The sequence below is a fragment of the Erinaceus europaeus genome, chromosome 5 (assembly GCF_950295315.1).
Source record: "Erinaceus europaeus chromosome 5, mEriEur2.1, whole genome shotgun sequence".
Taxonomy (NCBI): Eukaryota; Metazoa; Chordata; class Mammalia; order Eulipotyphla; family Erinaceidae; genus Erinaceus; species Erinaceus europaeus.
Window position 1 is genome coordinate 3,341,137 of NC_080166.1, and position 21,496 is coordinate 3,362,632.

The 21,496-nt window shown below is 56.2% G+C and overlaps 1 protein-coding gene across 2 annotated transcripts; it reads left to right on the forward strand.

The window, feature by feature from the left end:
- The first annotated feature begins 1,758 nt into the window (after positions 1-1,758).
- On the forward strand, positions 1,759-19,928 carry RIMOC1 (RAB7A interacting MON1-CCZ1 complex subunit 1). 2 transcript variants are annotated; one of them, XM_007517642.3, is made up of 6 exons: positions 1,759-1,915; positions 12,552-12,658; positions 13,467-13,610; positions 14,281-14,412; positions 14,982-15,096; positions 19,035-19,928. In XM_007517642.3, exons 1-6 carry the CDS (start codon positions 1,774-1,776, stop codon positions 19,334-19,336), a joined length of 942 nt encoding a protein of 313 aa, XP_007517704.2. In that variant the 5' UTR covers positions 1,759-1,773; the 3' UTR covers positions 19,337-19,928. The 2 variants fall into 2 exon arrangements, with proteins under 2 accessions (XP_007517704.2, XP_060046975.1); XM_060190992.1 differs by lacking the exon at positions 19,035-19,928 and adding an exon at positions 18,769-19,027.
- The last annotated feature ends 1,568 nt before the right edge of the window (positions 19,929-21,496 follow it).

A 21,496-nucleotide genomic window follows, 5' to 3' on the forward strand; every position in this document is an offset into this window, starting at 1 on the left:
CCTTTCTCTCTTTTTCTTTTTTGTTTTTACATGTTAATAACGGCCTTTAAAAAAGTTAACTTGATAGGATAGGGAGAAATTTAGAGGGAAGGGGGAAAGAGAGGGAGAGACAGAGAGATATCTGCAGACCTGCTTCATCACTAGTGAAGCTTTTCCCCCACAGGTAAGGACCAGGGGCTTGAACCTGGATCCATGCGCAGGGGAAAATGGAAATTTTTGTTCAATTAATAAACATTTTACAAGTGCTTATTATGACCGCACACTGTAGGATGCACCCCACTAATATATGACTACCCAGCATTACATGGTTCCTGTCCCCTGTGTTTAGAGTAAGATGAAGTCAGAGAAAACTGGCACTTCAAAAATCATTTTTAAAAGGAGAATAGCTACTGTATTTTTTATTTTTCAAAAATGTTTTTGAAATTTTATTTAATTTTCTAAGAGAGTTGCAGAGAGAGAGACACACAGAGAGAAAAACACCAGAGCACTGCTCAGCTCTGTCTTATGGTGATGTGGGGGATTGAACCTGGGACTTAGGATCCTCAGGAAAGAGAGTCTGTTTGCGTAACCATTATGCTGTGTTCCCACCCTTGTTCTAAGAGGCTTTAGAAAGTTGTTGTGATCAGTGCAAAAGTTGCAGATATGGGTTAACTTATTTCTATTACTTCTACAACTATCTGTCCATATTTGTATATATTTGTCCATTTTTAAGGTCCCATCCTCTCTACCTTTCCAATTCATACATCCACCTATTATTACACCCAAACATCCCTCCGTTGTCCCTCCTCTCTCCCCAGGTCCTGATGGAGTTGTAGTCCATCTTCCCCTTAACATTTCTCCCCGACAGGGAATATGGATCAAAGTTGCACTGGTCTCAAACTGAGGGGAAAGAGCAAAGAAGAAAGCAGAATAAAAGACTTCTTTGAGCAGAGACCATAAACAGTCAACGAATGCAAAGCGGAAGTTAGGTTTTTGGCCAAGTGCTTGGAAAATCAGCTGAGCGGATGGGTGGCACAGAGAGCACTTGGAGGAGGGTTTCTCCACGTGGGAAAGCAGGGACAGTTTCGGAAATGCAGCTTTTTGGTACAGTTGGCGGCAGGAGGGTTAAAGTACTTAAAACGCGGAGCCAAGTCAAGGCAGATCAGAAATAAAAGCGACTCCACTGCCCAAAATTAAGTTTCAGGAAACGGATCCTCAACGGGACGTTCTTGGAACTCACTGGTGCTTTTTGGCACTCACACACTCAGTGACCTCTCGGGGACTTGGGTGTGTGACAAGGAGGTGTCAGGTTTTACATTTCTGACCAGGAAATCAGAATCTTTTCTCTTTTTTGAACGCTGCTTCGTGTCCCCCAAGCCACAGAAGACGCGCCCCTCTGTGCCGTCAATCACTGGGGCGCTGTCAATCACCGGGCCGCTGTCAATCACTGGGGCTCAGGGTAGAGAGCGGTCAGCCAGCCAATCTCTGCCACGCTTCCTTCCTAGAGAAAGCCGGAGAAAACTGGCCTCCCATTGGGTGATCCGGGGGCCACGGACGGCTTCCGATTGGTTTAAATCAGGGGGCGGGCGGGAGGCGTGTCCTTACGTCACACCCGCCCCTTAAGCGCCCCGGCCGCTCAGGATTCTGGGAGGTGGGCGGGGGAGGCCGGGAGGAAGGAAGAGACTCGGCGACCGTGCGCGGCCGGGGCGGGTCCTGAGCGCTCTGGGGTCTCCGTTCCGCCGCGTCAGCTGACCCGCCCGGTCGCCACGTGACCGGAGCGCCGGCTGCGGGGCTATGGCGGCCTCGGGCTCGGGCTCGGGCTCGGGCTCGGGCTCGGGCTCGGGCTCGGGCTCGGGCGTGGCGCGGCGGGTGGAGGAGCTCGGCGACCAGGCGCAGGCCCGCGTCCAGCAGCTGAGCGAGGCGGCGGGCGACGACGGTGAGGGAGCGGGCGGCGGGGGCTTCGCGCGACTGCAGCCCGACGGCGCCCCCACAGCCCCGAGGCGTCACCCACGTCCCTGCACCTGCACCCCGACCCTGCATCTGCACCCCGACCCCTGCACCTGCACCCCGACCCTGCACCTGCACCCCGACCCTGCACCTGCACCCCGACCCTGCACCTGCACCCCGACCCTGCACCTGCACCCCGACCCTGCATCTGCACCCCGACCCTGCACCTGCACCCCGACCCTGCACCCCGACCCCTGCATCTGCACCCCGATCCTGCATCTGCACCCCGACCCTGCACCTGCACCCCGACCCTGCATCTGCACCCCGACCCTGCACCTGCACCCCGACCCTGCACCTGCACCCCGACCCTGCATCTGCACCCCGACCCTGCACCTGCACCCCGACCCTGCACCCCGACCCCTGCATCTGCACCCCGATCCTGCATCTGCACCCCGACCCTGCACCTGCACCCCGACCCCTGCACCTGCACCCCGACCCTGCACCCCGACCCCTGCATCTGCACCCCGATCCTGCATCTGCACACCGACCCTGCACCTGCACCCCGACCCCTGCATCTGCACCCCGACCCTGCATCTGCACCCCGACACTGCACCTGCACCCCGACCCCTGCACCTGCACCCCGACCCCTGCACCTGCACCCCGACCCCTGCATCTGCACCCCGACCCTGCACCTGCACCCCGACCCTGCATCTGCAACCCGACCCTGCACCTGCACCCCGACCCTGCACCTGCACCCCGACCCTGCATCTGCACCCCGACCCTGCACCTGCACCCTGCACCTGCACCCCGACCCTGCACCTGCACCCCGACCCTGCACCTGCACCCCGACCCCTGCATCTGCACCCCGACCCTGCACCTGCACCCCGACCCCTGCATCTGCACCCCGACCCTGCATCTGCACCCCGACCCTGCACCCCGACCCCTGCATCTGCACCCCGACCCTGCACCCCGACCCCTGCATCTGCACCCCGACCCTGCATCTGCACCCCGACCCTGCACCCCGACCCCTGCATCTGCACCCCGACCCTGCACCCCGACCCCTGCATCTGCACCCCGACCCTGCACCTGCACCCCGACCCCTGCATCTGCACCCCGACCCTGCACCTGCACCCCGACCCTGCATCTGCACCCCGACCCCTGCACCTGCACCCCGACCCTGCACCTGCACCCCGACCCCTGCACCTGCACCCCGACCCTGCATCTGCACCCCGACCCCTGCACCTGCACCCCGACCCTGCACCTGCACCCCGACCCTGCACCTGCACCCCGACCCTGCATCTGCACCCCGACCCCTGCACCTGCACCCCGACCCTGCACCTGCACCCCGACCCTGCACCTGCACCCCGACCCTGCATCTGCACCCCGACCCTGCACCTGCACCCCGACTCTGCACCCCGACCCTTGCATCTGCACCCCGACCCTGCATCTGCACCCCGACCCTGCACCTGCACCCCGACTCTGCACCCCGACCCTTGCATCTGCACCCCGACCCTGCATCTGCACCCCGACCCTGCACCTGCACCCCGACCCCTGCACCTGCACCCCGACCCTGCACCTGCACCCCGACCCTGCATCTGCACCCCGACCCTGCATCTGCACCCCGACCCCTGCATCTGCACCCCGACCCTGCACCCCGACCCCTGCATCTGCACCCCGACCCTGCACCTGCACCCCGACCCTGCACCTGCACCCCGACCCTGCACCTGCACCCCGACCCTGCATCTGCACCCCGACCCCTGCACCTGCACCCCGACCCTGCATCTGCACCCCGACCCTGCATCTGCACCCCGACCCTGCATCTGCACCCCGACCCTGCACCCCGACCCCTGCATCTGCACCCCGACCCTGCACCCCGACCCCTGCATCTGCACCCCGACCCTGCACCTGCACCCCGACCCTGCACCTGCACCCCGACCCCTGCACCTGCACCCCGACCCTGCATCTGCACCCCGACCCTGCATCTGCACCCCGACCCCTGCATCTGCACCCCGACCCTGCACCCCGACCCCTGCATCTGCACCCCGACCCTGCACCTGCACCCCGACCCTGCATCTGCACCCCGACCCTGCACCTGCACCCCGACCCTGCATCTGCACCCCGACCCTGCACCCCGACCCCTGCATCTGCACCCCGACCCTGCACCCCGACCCCTGCACCTGCACCCCGACCCTGCACCTGCACCCCGACCCTGCACCTGCACCCCGACCCTGCACCTGCACCCCGACCCTGCACCTGCACCCCGACCCTGCATCTGCACCCCGACCCCTGCACCTGCACCCCGACCCTGCACCCCGACCCCTGCATCTGCACCCCGATCCTGCATCTGCACCCCGACCCTGCACCGGCACCCCGACCCCTGCATCTGCACCCCGACCCTGCATCTGCACCCCGACACTGCACCTGCACCCCGACCCCTGCACCTGCACCCCGACCCCTGCACCTGCACCCCGACCCCTGCATCTGCACCCCGACCCTGCACCTGCACCCCGACCCTGCATCTGCACCCCGACCCTGCACCTGCACCCCGACCCTGCACCTGCACCCCGACCCTGCATCTGCACCCCGACCCTGCACCTGCACCCTGCACCTGCACCCCGACCCTGCACCTGCACCCCGACCCTGCACCTGCACCCCGACCCCTGCATCTGCACCCCGACCCTGCACCTGCACCCCGACCCCTGCACCCCGACCCCTGCATCTGCACCCCGACCCTGCACCCCGACCCCTGCATCTGCACCCCGACCCTGCACCTGCACCCCGACCCCTGCATCTGCACCCCGACCCTGCACCTGCACCCCGACCCTGCATCTGCACCCCGACCCCTGCACCTGCACCCCGACCCTGCACCTGCACCCCGACCCCTGCACCTGCACCCCGACCCTGCATCTGCACCCCGACCCCTGCACCTGCACCCCGACCCTGCACCTGCACCCCGACCCTGCATCTGCACCCAGACCCTGCACCTGCACCCCGACCCTGCACCCCGACCCCTGCATCTGCACCCCGATCCTGCATCTGCACCCCGACCCTGCACCTGCACCCCGACCCCTGCACCTGCACCCCGACCCTGCACCCCGACCCCTGCATCTGCACCCCGATCCTGCATCTGCACCCCGACCCTGCACCTGCACCCCGACCCCTGCATCTGCACCCCGACCCTGCATCTGCACCCCGACACTGCACCTGCACCCCGACCCCTGCACCTGCACCCCGACCCCTGCACCTGCACCCCGACCCCTGCATCTGCACCCCGACCCTGCACCTGCACCCCGACCCTGCATCTGCACCCCGACCCTGCACCTGCACCCCGACCCTGCACCTGCACCCCGACCCTGCATCTGCACCCCGACCCTGCACCTGCACCCTGCACCTGCACCCCGACCCTGCACCTGCACCCCGACCCTGCACCTGCACCCCGACCCCTGCATCTGCACCCCGACCCTGCACCTGCACCCCGACCCCTGCATCTGCACCCCGACCCTGCATCTGCACCCCGACCCCTGCATCTGCACCCCGACCCTGCACCCCGACCCCTGCATCTGCACCCCGACCCTGCATCTGCACCCCGACCCTGCACCCCGACCCCTGCATCTGCACCCCGACCCTGCACCCCGACCCCTGCATCTGCACCCCGACCCTGCACCTGCACCCCGACCCCTGCATCTGCACCCCGACCCTGCACCTGCACCCCGACCCTGCATCTGCACCCCGACCCCTGCACCTGCACCCCGACCCTGCACCTGCACCCCGACCCCTGCACCTGCACCCCGACCCTGCATCTGCACCCCGACCCCTGCACCTGCACCCCGACCCTGCACCTGCACCCCGACCCTGCACCTGCACCCCGACCCTGCATCTGCACCCCGACCCCTGCACCTGCACCCCGACCCTGCACCTGCACCCCGACCCTGCACCTGCACCCCGACCCTGCATCTGCACCCCGACCCTGCACCTGCACCCCGACTCTGCACCCCGACCCTTGCATCTGCACCCCGACCCTGCATCTGCACCCCGACCCTGCACCTGCAACCCGACTCTGCACCCCGACCCTTGCATCTGCACCCCGACCCTGCATCTGCACCCCGACCCTGCACCTGCACCCCGACCCTGCACCTGCACCCCGACCCCTGCATCTGCACCCCGACCCTGCACCTGCACCCCGACCCTGCATCTGCACCCCGACCCTGCACCCCGACCCCTGCATCTGCACCCCGACCCTGCACCCCGACCCCTGCATCTGCACCCCGACCCTGCACCTGCACCCCGACCCTGCACCTGCACCCCGACCCTGCACCTGCACCCCGACCCTGCATCTGCACCCCTGCACCTGCACCCCGACCCTGCATCTGCACCCCGACCCTGCACCTGCACCCCGACCCTGCATCTGCACCCCGACCCCTGCACCTGCACCCCGACCCTGCACCTGCACCCCGACCCCTGCACCTGCACCCCGACCCTGCATCTGCACCCCGACCCCTGCACCTGCACCCCGACCCTGCACCTGCACCCCGACCCTGCACCTGCACCCCGACCCTGCATCTGCACCCCGACCCCTGCACCTGCACCCCGACCCTGCACCTGCACCCCGACCCTGCACCTGCACCCCGACCCTGCATCTGCACCCCGACCCTGCACCTGCACCCCGACTCTGCACCCCGACCCTTGCATCTACACCCCGACCCTGCATCTGCACCCCGACCCTGCACCTGCACCCCGACTCTGCACCCCGACCCTTGCATCTGCACCCCGACCCTGCATCTGCACCCCGACCCTGCACCTGCACCCCGACCCTGCACCTGCACCCCGACCCCTGCATCTGCACCCCGACCCTGCACCTGCACCCCGACCCTGCATCTGCACCCCGACCCTGCACCCCGACCCCTGCATCTGCACCCCGACCCTGCAACCCGACCCCTGCATCTGCACCCCGACCCTGCACCTGCACCCCGACCCTGCACCTGCACCCCGACCCTGCACCTGCACCCCGACCCTGCATCTGCACCCCGACCCCTGCACCTGCACCCCGACCCTGCATCTGCACCCCGACCCTGCATCTGCACCCCGACCCTGCATCTGCACCCCGACCCTGCACCCCGACCCCTGCATCTGCACCCCGACCCTGCACCCCGACCCCTGCATCTGCACCCCGACCCTGCACCTGCACCCCGACCCTGCACCTGCACCCCGACCCCTGCACCTGCACCCCGACCCTGCATCTGCACCCCGACCCTGCATCTGCACCCCGACCCCTGCATCTGCACCCCGACCCTGCACCCCGACCCCTGCATCTGCACCCCGACCCTGCACCTGCACCCCGACCCTGCATCTGCACCCCGACCCTGCACCTGCACCCCGACCCTGCATCTGCACCCCGACCCTGCACCCCGACCCCTGCATCTGCACCCCGACCCTGCACCCCGACCCCTGCACCTGCACCCCGACCCTGCACCTGCACCCCGACCCTGCACCTGCACCCCGACCCTGCACCTGCACCCCGACCCTGCACCTGCACCCCGACCCTGCATCTGCACCCCGACCCCTGCACCTGCACCCCGACCCTGCACCCCGACCCCTGCATCTGCACCCCGATCCTGCATCTGCACCCCGACCTTGCACCGGCACCCCGACCCCTGCATCTGCACCCCGACCCTGCACCTGCACCCCGACACTGCACCTGCACCCCGACCCCTGCACCTGCACCCCGACCCCTGCACCTGCACCCCGACCCCTGCATCTGCACCCCGACCCTGCACCTGCACCCCGACCCTGCATCTGCACCCCGACCCTGCACCTGCACCCCGACCCTGCACCTGCACCCCGACCCTGCATCTGCACCCCGACCCTGCACCTGCACCCTGCACCTGCACCCCGACCCTGCACCTGCACCCCGACCCTGCACCTGCACCCCGACCCCTGCATCTGCACCCCGACCCTGCACCTGCACCCCGACCCCTGCATCTGCACCCCGACCCTGCATCTGCACCCCGACCCCTGCATCTGCACCCCGACCCTGCACCCCGACCCCTGCATCTGCACCCCGACCCTGCACCTGCACCCCGACCCTGCACCTGCACCCCGACCCTGCACCTGCACCCCGACCCTGCACCTGCACCCCGACCCCTGCATCTGCACCCCGACCCTGCATCTGCACCCCGACACTGCATCGGCACCCCGACCCCTGCACCTGCACCCCGACCCTGCACCTGCACCACGACCCTGCACCTGCACCCCGACCCCTGCATCTGCACCCCGACCCTGCATCTGCACCCCGACCCTGCATCTGCACCCCGATCCTGCATCTGCACCCCGACCCTGCACCTGCACCCCGACCCCTGCATCTGCACCCCGACCCTGCATCTGCACCCCGACACTGCACCTGCACCCCGACCCTGCACCTGCACCCCGACCCCTGCACCTGCACCCCGACCCTGCATCTGCACCCCGACCCTGCACCTGCACCCCGACCCTGCATCTGCACCCCGACCCTGCACCTGCACCCCGACCCTGCATCTGCACCCCGACCCTGCATCTGCACCCCGACACTGCATCGGCACCCCGACCCCTGCATCTGCACCCCGACCCCTGCACCTGCACCCCGACCCTGCATCCCGACCCCTGCATCTGCACCCCCGACCCTGCACCTGCATCTCCAACCCTGCATCTGCACCCCGACCCTGCATCTGCACCCCGACCCTGCATCTGCACCCCGACCCCTGCATCTGCACCCCGACCCTGCACCTGCACCCCGACCCTGCATCTGCACCCCGACCCTGCATCTGCACCCCGACCCTGCACCTGCACCCCGACACCTGCATCTGCACCCCGACACTGCACCTGCACCCCGACCCTGCATCTGCACCCCGACCCTGTATCTGCACCCCGACCCTGCACCTGCACCCCGACCCTGCACCTGCACCCCGACCGTGCACCTGCACCCCGACACTGCACCTGCACCCCGACCCCTGCATCTGCACCCCGACCTCTGCACCTGCACCCCGACCCTGCACCTGCACCCCGACCCTGCACCTGCACCCCGACCCTGCACCTGCACCCCGACCCCTGCATCTGCACCCCGACCCTGCACCTGCACCCCGACCCTGCATCTGCACCCCGACCCTGCACCTGCACCCCGACCCTGCACCTGCACCCCGACCCCTGCATCTGCACCCCGACCCTCCACCTGCACCCCGACCCCTGCATCTGCACCCCGACCCTGCATCTGCACCCCGACACTGCATCGGCACCCCGACCCCTGCACCTGCACCCCGACCCTGCACCCCGACCCCTGCATCTGCACCCCGACCCTGCACCTGCACCCCGACCCTGCACCTGCACCCCGACCCTGCACCTGCACCCCGACTCTGCACCTGCACCCCGACCCTGCACCTGCACCCCGACCCTGCACCTGCACCCCGACCCTGCACCTGCACCCCGACCCTGCACCTGCACCCCGACCCCTGCATCTGCACCCCGACCCTGCATCTGCACCCCGACCCTGCATCTGCACCCCGACCCTGCACCCCGACCCCTGCATCTGCACCCCGACCCTGCACCCCGACCCCTGCATCTGCACCCCGACCCTGCACCTGCACCCCGACCCTGCACCTGCACCCCGACCCTGCACCTGCACCCCGACCCCTGCACCTGCACCCCGACCCTGCACCCCGACCCCTGCATCTGCACCCCGACCCTGCACCTGCACCCCGACCCTGCATCTGCACCCCGACCCTGCACCTGCACCCCGACCCTGCATCTGCACCCCGACCCTGCATCTGCACCCCGACACTGCATCGGCACCCCGACCCCTGCATCTGCACCCCGACCCCTGCACCTGCACCCCGACCCTGCATCCCGACCCCTGCATCTGCACCCCCGACCCTGCACCTGCATCTCCAACCCTGCATCTGCACCCCGACCCTGCATCTGCACCCCGACCCTGCATCTGCACCCCGACCCCTGCATCTGCACCCCGACCCTGCACCTGCACCCCGACCCTGCATCTGCACCCCGACCCTGCATCTGCACCCCGACCCTGCACCTGCACCCCGACACCTGCATCTGCACCCCGACACTGCATCTGCAACCCGACACTGCACCTGCACCCCGACCCTGCATCTGCACCCCGACCCTGCATCTGCACCCCGACCCCTGCACCTGCACCCCGACCCTGCACCTGCACCCCGACACTGCACCTGCACCCCGACCCCTGCACCTGCACCCCGACCCCTGCACCTGCACCCCGACCCTGCACCTGCACCCCGACCCTGCACCTGCACCCCGACCCTGCACCTGCACCCCGACCCCTGCATCTGCACCCCGACCCTGCACCTGCACCCCGACCCTGCACCTGCACCCCGACCCTGCATCTGCACCCCGACACTGCATCGGCACCCCGACCCCTGCACCTGCACCCCGACCCTGCACCCCGACCCCTGCATCTGCACCCCGACCCTGCACCTGCACCCCGACCCTGCACCTGCACCCCGACCCTGCATCTGCACCCCGACCCTGCACCTGCACCCCGACCCTGCACCTGCACCCCGACCCTGCACCTGCACCCCGACCCTGCATCTGCACCCCGACCCTGCACCTGCACCCCGACCCTGCACCTGCACCCCGACACTGCATCGGCACCCCGACCCCTGCATCTGCACCCCGACCCCTGCACCTGCACCCCGACCCTGCACCCCGACCCCTGCATCTGCACCCCGACCCTGCACCTGCACCCCGACCCTGCACCTGCACCCCGACCCTGCACCTGCACCCCGACCCTGCATCTGCACCCCGACCCTGCATCTGCACCCCGACCCCTGCACCTGCACCCCGACCCTGCACCTGCACCCCGACCCTGCATCTGCACCCCGACCCTGCACCTGCACCCCGACCCCTGCATCTGCACCCAGACCGCCTGCACCCCGACCCTGCATCTGCACCCTGACCCCTGCACCTGCACCCCCGACCCTGCCATGCACTCCGACCCCTGCATCTGCACCCCGACCCCTGCACCCCAACCCCTGCACCTGCACCCCAACCCTGCATCTGCACCCCAACCCTTCATCTGCACCCTGACCCCTGCATCTGCACCCCGACCCTGCATCGGCACCCTGACCCCTGCACCTGCACCCCCGACCCTGCACCTGCATCTCCAACCCTGCATCCTGCACCTGCACCCCGACCCTGCATCTGCACCCCGACCCTGCATCTGCACCCCGACCCTGCATCTGCACCCTGACCCCTGCATCTGCACCTCCGACCCTGCACCTGCACCCCGACCCTTGCATCTGCACCCCGACCCGGCATCTGCACCCCGACCCTGCGTCTGCACCCCAACCGCCTGTACCTTCAACCCTGCACCCCGACCCCCAGCACCTTCACTCTGACGTGCACCCCGATGCCCTGCCCAGTGAGCTGTCACGCTCACCCTACATTTCTGTTTTATACTTACTTATTTATTTAGTAATTCACTTATTTGTTGGTTAGAGACAGAGAAGAGAGAGAGAAAGAGGCATCTGCTTCACTGCTTACAAAGAAGGTGGGAGCCAAGGGCTTGAACCCCCGGCCTTGCGCATGGGGATGCCTGTACTCAGCCAGGCAGCTGCCCTGTAAAGTAGGGAGGGAGGCTTTGTAGTGTCCTTGCAGCCGGGGAGGTGCTGTGGTGGGCCAGCATTTGATCTGAAAGCCTGGGGTCCTGGGTTCAGTTCTTGGCATCACAAGTGATGTTCTGACTGACTCTCTCTCTCTCTCTCACTCTCTCTCATTAATTAATTAATATTAAAAAATAAGTCTCCTTTAAGAGACCATGTAATTTTAATTGTATTCACTAACTAATTAATAAATAGTGGTAATCATAATTGCTGGGAGTATTTACATTTTCATGAGGCATTTCAGTTGGTTCTGTTCTCTGGAATATATGTCTTTGAAACTGTAAGCCACGCATGTATCTATAATAGCAACGCACTTTCTAAATTCAGTCCTTCAGTACGAGGGCTGATGTCAGTCCCGTGAAGGAAGGATCGAGAAAGTGCGGCATGATGAACCTAAGAGGTGGCCGCTGACCCCGGAGAAGTTTCGGTCTAGCTTTGCAGAATAAATCGCTGTGCGGAAGTTGTTGAAGTAGAATCGGGCGTTTTTGCATGTCCTGTGTCCTCAAAAAGACTCTCTAAGAACCGCACACACATGGGCGCTGCAGGCGGCCTGGAGCTCAGATGCCACGTGGGGTGGGAAGAGCCATGGGGTGAGGCGCTCGGTGCCAAGACTGGTCCCTCTCCCTCCCCCTCTCCTGCCCTCCCCCCTCACTCCTTTCCCCCTCCCCCCTCTCCTTCCCTCTCCTTCCCTCTCCTCTCCCTCTCTCTCCCTCTCTTTTTCACTTTTTCTCTCCTCCCTTCCCCTCCCTTTCCCTGAATGAAAAGCCGACTTTGAGCAGTGAAATCCCGCATGCTTGACAACCCAGTTTCACTAAAAATAACCAAAAGGACACACACCTCCACCTGCTTCTCTAATACCGCAAATAGTCTCATCATTTCAGAAAAATGATGGTTTGGTTTTGTTTTTAAAGAACACTCTGAAACTGAAGTAACACTCGTGGACTTTTTACTATCCCACAGATCACTTTCTAATCCGGGCTTCTGCAGCTCTGGAGAAGTTGAAACTTCTCTGTGGCGATGACAAAGCCAGTTCGAACCCATCCGGCCTCCTGGAACTGTACACGCAGGTTCGTGCAGTGCTCGGTCACCTGACTCGCGCGCCTGAGGTCCTAGGGCTCCTTCACACACCACCGCTACCAAAGCTGACCACTGCTCTTTCTCTCTCCGAAGAAGATTCACGGAACAGACCTTTAAATACAGGATTTAAAAGCAATAGAAAGTGGTCAGGAAGTATAGATGTATAAATAACAAAGACAGCAATACTGACCCTTTCCATGTTCACACCCTCTGTGATTTGACTTATTTTAATTAAAATAAATCTCCATTTTACTTTTCTGGGGAGGGAGATTATCCTTAATTCAACCAGTACTATAGTGACAGATAGCCAAACAATTTTTCTCTCTTAGGTATTTTTTTTATTATTATTTTCATTTATAGGATAGAGACAGCCAGAAATCAAGAGGGAATGGGGAGAACGAGAGGGAGAGAGAGGCAGAGACACCTGCAGCCCTGCTTCACCACTCGCAGAGCTTTTCCCCCTGTAGGACCAGGGGCTCAGACCCAAGTCCTTGTGCCCTTGTGCACCGTAACATGCGCTCAGCCAGGTGCGCCACCTCCAGCCCCACAAATGACTTTTCTAAAGGTCCTTCTCGTGGTTTGTGCACAGTTCCTATATTGCCTAATTTTCCGATTTAAATACAGTGCTAGAAGATTTAGATGTCTCCCTAAACACTGACTGAGTTTTCGGAAAGCCAGGACATATCTTTCTGTGCAAACCTGTGTTGTGACTTTCCCGATGCTCCACGTATGTGCAAAATTAAACTCCGTCACTCAGGCTGAAAGTCACTGATGATACTTGTTTTTCTTGCACTTCAGGCCATTTTGGACATGACATACTTTGAGGAAAACAAGCTAGTCGACGAAGACTTTCCTGAAGGCTCTTCGCAGAAAGTAAAAGAGCTGATCAGTTTTCTTTCAGAACCAGAAACACTAGTCACGGAAAACAGTCTGCTGCCCAGCGTAAGTCTGGAACTCTTAGCAGTGTGGTGCGGTTCTCTCTGCGCGCTGTATTTTGTTTTTAAACTGTGATTAGTGGATTCACTTTGGGTAGAGACAGAGAAACTGAGAGGGGGCGGGAAACACCTGTACCCTGCTACGCCACACCTGAAGCTTCCCCCTGCAGGTGGGGGGACCCGGGGTTTGAACCAGCATCTCTGTGCATTGTAGCGCGCGAGCTCTATGAGACGTGCGTTACCCCGTGGCCTGCTGTATTCCCTAGAAGGTCCCTGGTGATCTAAGCGCCGCGTCTGTTCCTCCTACAGCCCTTGTCCTCTTAGACTTTTGCTGCTTTTATTTTAAACACCTTCTCACCTTTTATGATCTGCTACTGTCTATACTCTGTGTTTCTATGGGAACGTTAATGGTGAGACCAGCAATCACAAATGACACAACACAATACAGGCTTGGTTTATTCAAACTGCTTCTGGTGCTCCTTTTCATTATCGTACTCTAAACACCGGAGACGTATGATTTTGCCTCAGTTTTTAGACAGTTTGGTTTTGCTGTGTAGATTGCTGAGCATGGACACGTTCTGTGTGAGCATGCTTTCAATGGCTTCATATTGTGAGATTTACTTGTGATTTTTACAGACACCAGTTCACCTTACTAGTCGTGTCTTGCTCTATTTCAGCACTGCGACTCGCTTGGGGGCGAGCTCCTGGAGTGTCTGTCTTGGAGGCGAGGAGCCCTCCTCTACATGTACTGTCATTCTCTGACCAAGAGGAGGGAGTGTCTCGCAAGGAAGTCCGGTCTGCTTAAAAAGGTAAAGGCATTGGCATCTGTGTTTTTCAGAAAGCTGTCTTTGGTATAATATTAAGGGGAAATGGCATCAAAAGGCCTGGTTTGCATCTCTCTCTCTCTCTCTCTCTCTCTCATTGCTTTCTTTATTTTTTATCATCTTGATTTATTGGCTAGAGACAGCCAGAAATCTAGAGGGTAGGGGGAGATAGAGAGGAAGAGAGGAAAGGGACAGTTCTGTGCCCGTGGCGACAGATAGTTGTAGAGATGATGGCCGGCCCGGTCTGCAGTCTCGGGAGAACTGTGGTGGCCTGCAGTGGAGGGGTCGGGGATCACAACTCTGATGGTGGGAATGGTGTGGAGATATACCCCCGTTGGCATGGGATGTGCTTGGTTAATTTTATTATCCTCCGTTGCTATTTTACTGATGAGGCTTTGGGTTTATTACACAATTTTCAAGGTGGTGGGTCCTTAAAGTTCTGAGATGTAATTCTATAGAATTTACCTAGTGGAGGCTGGTGAAAACATGAACATCTTATTTTTCACAGCTCGGTGTATAACACTTTTGACTCTTTGTCTTTGACTTTCCTTTAGTACCTTGTTGATGGAATCAGTTACTTACTACGGATGTTAAATTTTCGTTGTCCCGTCCAGTTAAATGAAGGAGTGTCTTTCCAAGACCTGGACACAGCGAAGTTACTGAGTGAAGGTAATGTAACTTCTCTCAAGTGTCCTCAATTATTTTCAAGTTGGAAGCTTTCTAAAGTATTGAGACATTAGATTTTACTTGGATTTAAATTTCAAATCACACTGTGGACAATTATAAAATGACTTCAGAATTCAAAGGTCTCATGTAGCATAGAAAAATAATGCTCAGTCAGCAGCCATACCGCCCTGAACACACCCGATCTCGTCTGAGCCTGGGAAAATTGTGCTAGTGTCTTTGTTTAGTGGTGTTGGGAAAGTTACACGTCCCGACATGTCCCTGACCAGGCACTGGTGTGACAACTTGTGAAGAGACTGAGTTACACCTGTTGTCTGCTGTTGTTAGTGGGATCCAGAGAAGGTAAGAGAGAATTAGAGCATGCTTCTGGCACGTGGGGTGCAAGAGGTTGAACACAGGGTCTCGTGCCTGAGAGTCCAGTGCGTTTCCCACTGTGTCACCTCCTGGACCTCTGAAATAACTTTTAAACTCGGTAAAATATATACAGTTTTTTCACATAAAAAAGACAGTGCGGTGAAGGCACTTTCTTTTTCTCTTTTCGTTTGATTTACCAGAGCACTGTTGAGCTCTGGCTTAAGTGGTGCAGGGGATTGAACCTGGGACTTTGGAGCCTCAGGCACGAGAGTCTCTTTGCAGAACCATGATGGTGTCCCCGCCTACAGTCAGGGCCGTTCCATGGCATCATCATCACTTTTCTATCTGATCTCCTCCTCCATCTTGAGGACCAGAGCTTCAGAAGGCGGTGCTCTATGCAGGCTCATGAGACAGTTCCTCTAAGCTGTACGGCAAGCTTTTCTGATGAAGATAGTGCTTCCATGGTCAGTTCCTGTGGCTTTCCCCCTGCAGGTGGGAACCAGGGTCTTGAACCTGGGTCCTAGCACATTGTCATATGAGCACTTAGCCGGGTGTGTCACCACCTGGCCCTCTGCAAAGGAATATTTCTTTCAGTCAGGTTCACTCTTTTGGACCTAGTAATCAGCATTTTAGTACTTATTTGAGGCTAAAATGTAAGAACTGCAATTTAGCAAGTTTCTGTGGAAATCCAGTGATGTATTCTTTCTTAGGGGATATATGAAACAGTTTTTGTTAAGATTCTTAATAAATTCATTGGGCAGACGACCTCACCGGTGCGTTCTAGAACCTCCCCTCCCCAGAGCCCTGCCCCACTGGAGAAAGGCAGACACAGGCTGGGGGTGTGGATCCACCTGCCAACACCCATGTCCAGTGGAGAAGCAATGACAGAAGCCAGACCTCCCACCTTCTGCTCCCCACACAGAATTCTGGTCCAGACTCCCAGAGGGGGAGAAGTAATAGGGGAAGATGATCAGAGGGCTCTGAACTCCAACTTCATCAGGACCCAGAAAGAAGAGGGTGAGAGGAAGGACATTCAGAAGTAGAAATAGACGAAGGTGTGACTGGAGGAGAAGGCAGGGCCGTAAAGGGGGAGATAGATAGATAGATAGATAGATAGATAGATAGATAGATAGATAGATAGATAGATAGATAGATAGATACAGACACACAGTGACAGAAACATAGACAGAATATATATATATATATAGATAGATAGATAGATATACAGACACACAGTGACAGAAACATAGACAGAATACAGATATAGACAGAATACAGACAGTGACAGAAACATAGACAGAATACAGACAAATATAGACAGAATATAGTTACAGAAATACAGATTATAGACAAATATAGACAGACAAATATATACAGAATATAGATAGTGACAGAAATATAGACAGAATACAGACAAATATATACAGAATACAGACAGTGACAGAAATATAGACAGAATACAGACAAATATATACAGAATACAGACAGTTACAGAAATATAGACAGAATACAGACATATATATATACAGAATACAGACAGTGACAGAAATATAGACAAAATATAGACAAATATACACAGAATATAGATAGTTACAGAAATATAGACAGAATATAGACAAATATAGACAGACAAATATATACAGAATATAGACGGTGACAGAAATATAGACAGAATACAGACAAATATATACAGAATACAGACAAATATATACAGAATACAGACAGTGACAGAAACATAGACAGAATACAGACAAATATATACAGAATACAGACAAATATATACAGAATACAGACAGTGACAGAAATATAGACAGAATACAGACAAATATATACAGAATACAGTTACAGAAATATAGACAGAATACAGACATATATATACAGAATACAGACAGTGACAGAAATATAGACAGAATACAGACATATATATACAGAATACAGACAGTGACAGAAATATAGACAGAATACAGACAAATATATACAGAATACAGACAGTGACAGAAATATAGACAAAATATAGACAAATATATACAGAATATAGATAGTTACAGAAATATAGACAGAATATAGACAAATATAGACAGACAAATATATACAGAATATAGACAGTGACAGAAATATAGACAGAATACAGACAAATATATACAGAATATAGACAGTGACAGAAACAGACAGAATACAGACAAATATATACAGAATATAGACAGTGACAGAAATATAGACAGAATACAGACAAATATATACAGAATATAGACAGTGACAGAAACATAGACAGAATACAGACAAATATATACAGAATATAGATAGTTACAGAAATATAGACAGAATACAGACAAATATATACAGAATATAGACAGTGACAGAAACATAGACAGAATACAGACAAATATATACAGAATATAGATAGTTACAGAAATATAGACAGAATACAGACAAATATATACAGAATATAGACAGTGACAGAAATATAGACAGAATACAGACAAATATATACAGAATATAGATAGTGACAGAAATATAGACAGAATACAAATATATACAGAATAAAGATAGTTACAGAAATATAGACAGAATATAGACAAATATATACAGAATATAGACAGTTACAGAAATAATAACCCATGTATGTGACCTTGGGAGAGAATTATTGCAGTTTCCAGTGGAGGGAATGGGGACACAGAACTCTGGTGATGAGAACAGTGTGAAATTATACCCGTTATCATAATTTTGTAAATTAATATTAAATCACTAATAATTTTAAAAATTCTTAATAAATTGACATTGCTTCTCAAGGACATGACTTTGCACGGTGATTTCTGTGCAGTCTTACAGAAATGTGGGAAATACAGATTCTGTGCAGCCTTACAGAAATGTGGGAAATAAAGAATCCTTCACTGGAACTGCATTCCCGACGTCTTCCGAGTTCAGAGCACTCTGGTTCTTCTCTCCTCACAGTTCTCCCCCTCTTGGGAATATGGACCAGAGCTGGTTATTCCCAGGACAGTAAATGGGAATCAGGAAGTCTCTGAGGACTGTGAAATTGTCGGCAGAATTCGGGGTATATGTCAAGAGGTCCCAGTGATTAGATTAGATTTTTCAAAGAGGCCCTAAGGAACATCCCTCCCAAAATTAAGAGCATAGATTGAAATTGTTCTCTTAAAAATTTCTAGTTAATACTCCAAAAAAAAAAATCTTTTGAAGGAACAAAGGGCTTTTTTATAGGCCAAATAGAGATAGAAGTACCAATTAAGTGAGGACAGTATTAGTAAGAATCTGACTTTTCTCCATATTATTTTCAACTGTTAGATGAAAGGGAACTGCTTACTGCCACAGAGGACTTTGTCAGAGTGTGTCAGTGTCAGCTCTTTGTTCATTTACCTGATGGGGAGGGGCGACCAGAGCGTCACTGCTGCATCCAACACCAGGAACTGAACTCAGAGCCTCACAGTTCACAGTTCAACACCTTGTCCACTGCACCACCTTCCAGGGCACAAGTTTGCCAGAGTTTTCTAAAGCAGCTTCTCTTCGTAGGCTTTTCAATTCCAGTCTCTCAACTTAAATGATTCCCGCAGGAGTGTTCAGTGACATCCATTTGCTGGCGATGATGTACAGCGGGGAGATGTGTTACTGGGGGCTGAAGCACTGCGCGGACACCGAGCAGGAGTCAGAAAGTAAGCGAGAGGGCCCTGCTGTTCCCGCTGGCCCCGGAGCAAGCCACGCCGCACACGAGCAGCCTTTGGATTTCCGAGAAGTGGGCGAGAGCATCTTGGCAAAATATGTGTTTGTGTGTGAAGGACCGCTCAAAGAGCAGGAGTGGGACACAGCAAACGCAAAGCAGATTTTAAATTTCTTTCAGCAGTACACCGACCAGTAAGTTCACCTGGTCTTTTTCAAACTGAAAAACAAAAAAGACCACGGAACGGGGAAGTTACAGAAAAGAGGACGTGTTGACACTGAATTTAGGGATGCCACACTACATAAAGATGCCCGGCATGGATATCCTTTCGTACATGCCACCGTCACCTTTCATTAGGTGTTCTCACACCTGTGAAGGAGTGATTTGTTTTTGTTTTTTTTTAATTACAAAAATGTCATGAATATTATTCTAACTCAGAACCACAGATAGCCTATAACTAGCAACACAGAGGAAGCCAGTTTCATTTACAAACTCGTCTCATTTAGATCATTACTACTTTGACCACGGTGAAGTACATGAACATGAACTTGACCTTTTTTAACTATCTTTAGATTCATTTTTGAGCTCAAGGCTTGTTACGTTTCAGAGATAAGAATCATGTCGTGCTTTTATCTATGCTACGGAACTAAAGATCGCCGTGAGCCATTATAACGCACATTCGTGACGGAAGACTGCCAGAGAACTGATACTGAATCACTTTGCCATGTGCCACTGATGGCATTTACAATTTTTATTCTATTTGACATTTTATAAACCTTTTTAAATGGTTTTTCTATCTTGTTTCACATTTTCTCATGACGTGTCAAATCAGCGGTGAAGACATAACCACCCAGGCCAGTGAGCCTACTCGTTGATTTCCCTCCACAGCACAGTCTCTCCACATGTAGTAAAATGCCTTGTCTTACGTGAGTGTTACTGAAAGGCCATCGAGCCTACCCTGCGGTCTCCGCTTCCAGTCTTTCTGTCTACCTCGCCTCCTGCTCTCGTCCTGGGTGATTTTTCTCTCGTTCTGGGTGATGCCAGCACGTTGCTGGCATCCTTGACTTCTGCGCCAGTGACTTTGTGTGACTCCAGCACTTGCTCCCACGAGGGAACCTGGATCAGGAAGGTCAGATCACTACCCCAAGTTTTTCTTTCTTTCTTAAATCAGATTTAAACAGTTGGTGACAGTTGTGATCTTCCCAGCTTTTTTTTTTTTCCCCTTTAACCACCTAACTGGAATGCATTTTCCTTTCTCTTATTTGTGCTCTACTGTGTCTAGCTAGCACTTTCATCTTTTCCTTCTCCTGATTACTCCTTTCCCCTCCCTACTGAGTCACCGGCAGTGTTGAGATATCCTTCCTTTTTTCTCTTTGTTCTCCTGTCTCAGCTTCACGGGGTAGGCACTACTAGGAAGTTCTCTCTACAGTCCCTGCAAGTATAACTTCCCTTATTCCTTAGCCTAATCTCTGCACAAGTCCTCAAATCCAGTTAAACCTATCTGCATGCTAGTTCTTGGTGAATGATTTTCATGTGAAATGCCCTCTGCCTTTTTTTTTTTTTTTCAAATTTAATTTAATGTTCTCCAACTAAATTGATTTTCTTTTTCTTTTTTATATTCTGTTTTAATGAGAAAGAGTAGATACAAAGGGAGAGAGAGGGAGAGATACCAGAACGCTGCTCAGTTCTGGATCATGGTGGTGCTACGGATTGAACCTGGGACCTCGGAGCCTCAAGCTTGCAAGGCTGCCGCAGAACCATCCTGCTGTCTTCCCAGCCCCACTCGGCCTGTTTGAGTGGGCTCACTGCTCTCAGTATCTGCTGACTGCAGGAAAAGTTATGATAGAAGCTTTTGGTCGTTGCGAGTGCCACCCTCCCCCTTTCTTGCCGTCACCAGTCTAAGCTGCCGATTGTCCCCAGAGCCTTTATCTCCTCCCCGGCATTCGGCATTCGGCATTCGGCATTCAGCATTCGGCACTTGCCCTGTTCTTTCAGAAGACTGAGACTGAAGTTGAATCTACTGGTTTTTCCAAACTCATCTTTGGTTTTGGAGGTGGGGAGCGAGAGCCGCCTCCATGTTGCTGGCGGGTCTCCCTCCGCCTCGCCTCCCACCATCTTCCTCACAGGCGCAACACGCATCCTCCTTTCCTGATGCTCCTCGTGGTCGTGGGCTTGCCCGGAGCTCTGTCCTTTTTTAAATTCTCTCCCATTGTGCTTTTCTGCTTTCCCCTTCCCCGCTTACTCTACCCTTTAGCAGCGATGGTGTTTTAAGCCGTCGCTGCACCTGCTGTCTGCAGTGCTGGCGTGGCTCCCGACGCTGCACTCGCTTCTCCGCTTTTCCCGTCCTCTAAAACTTAT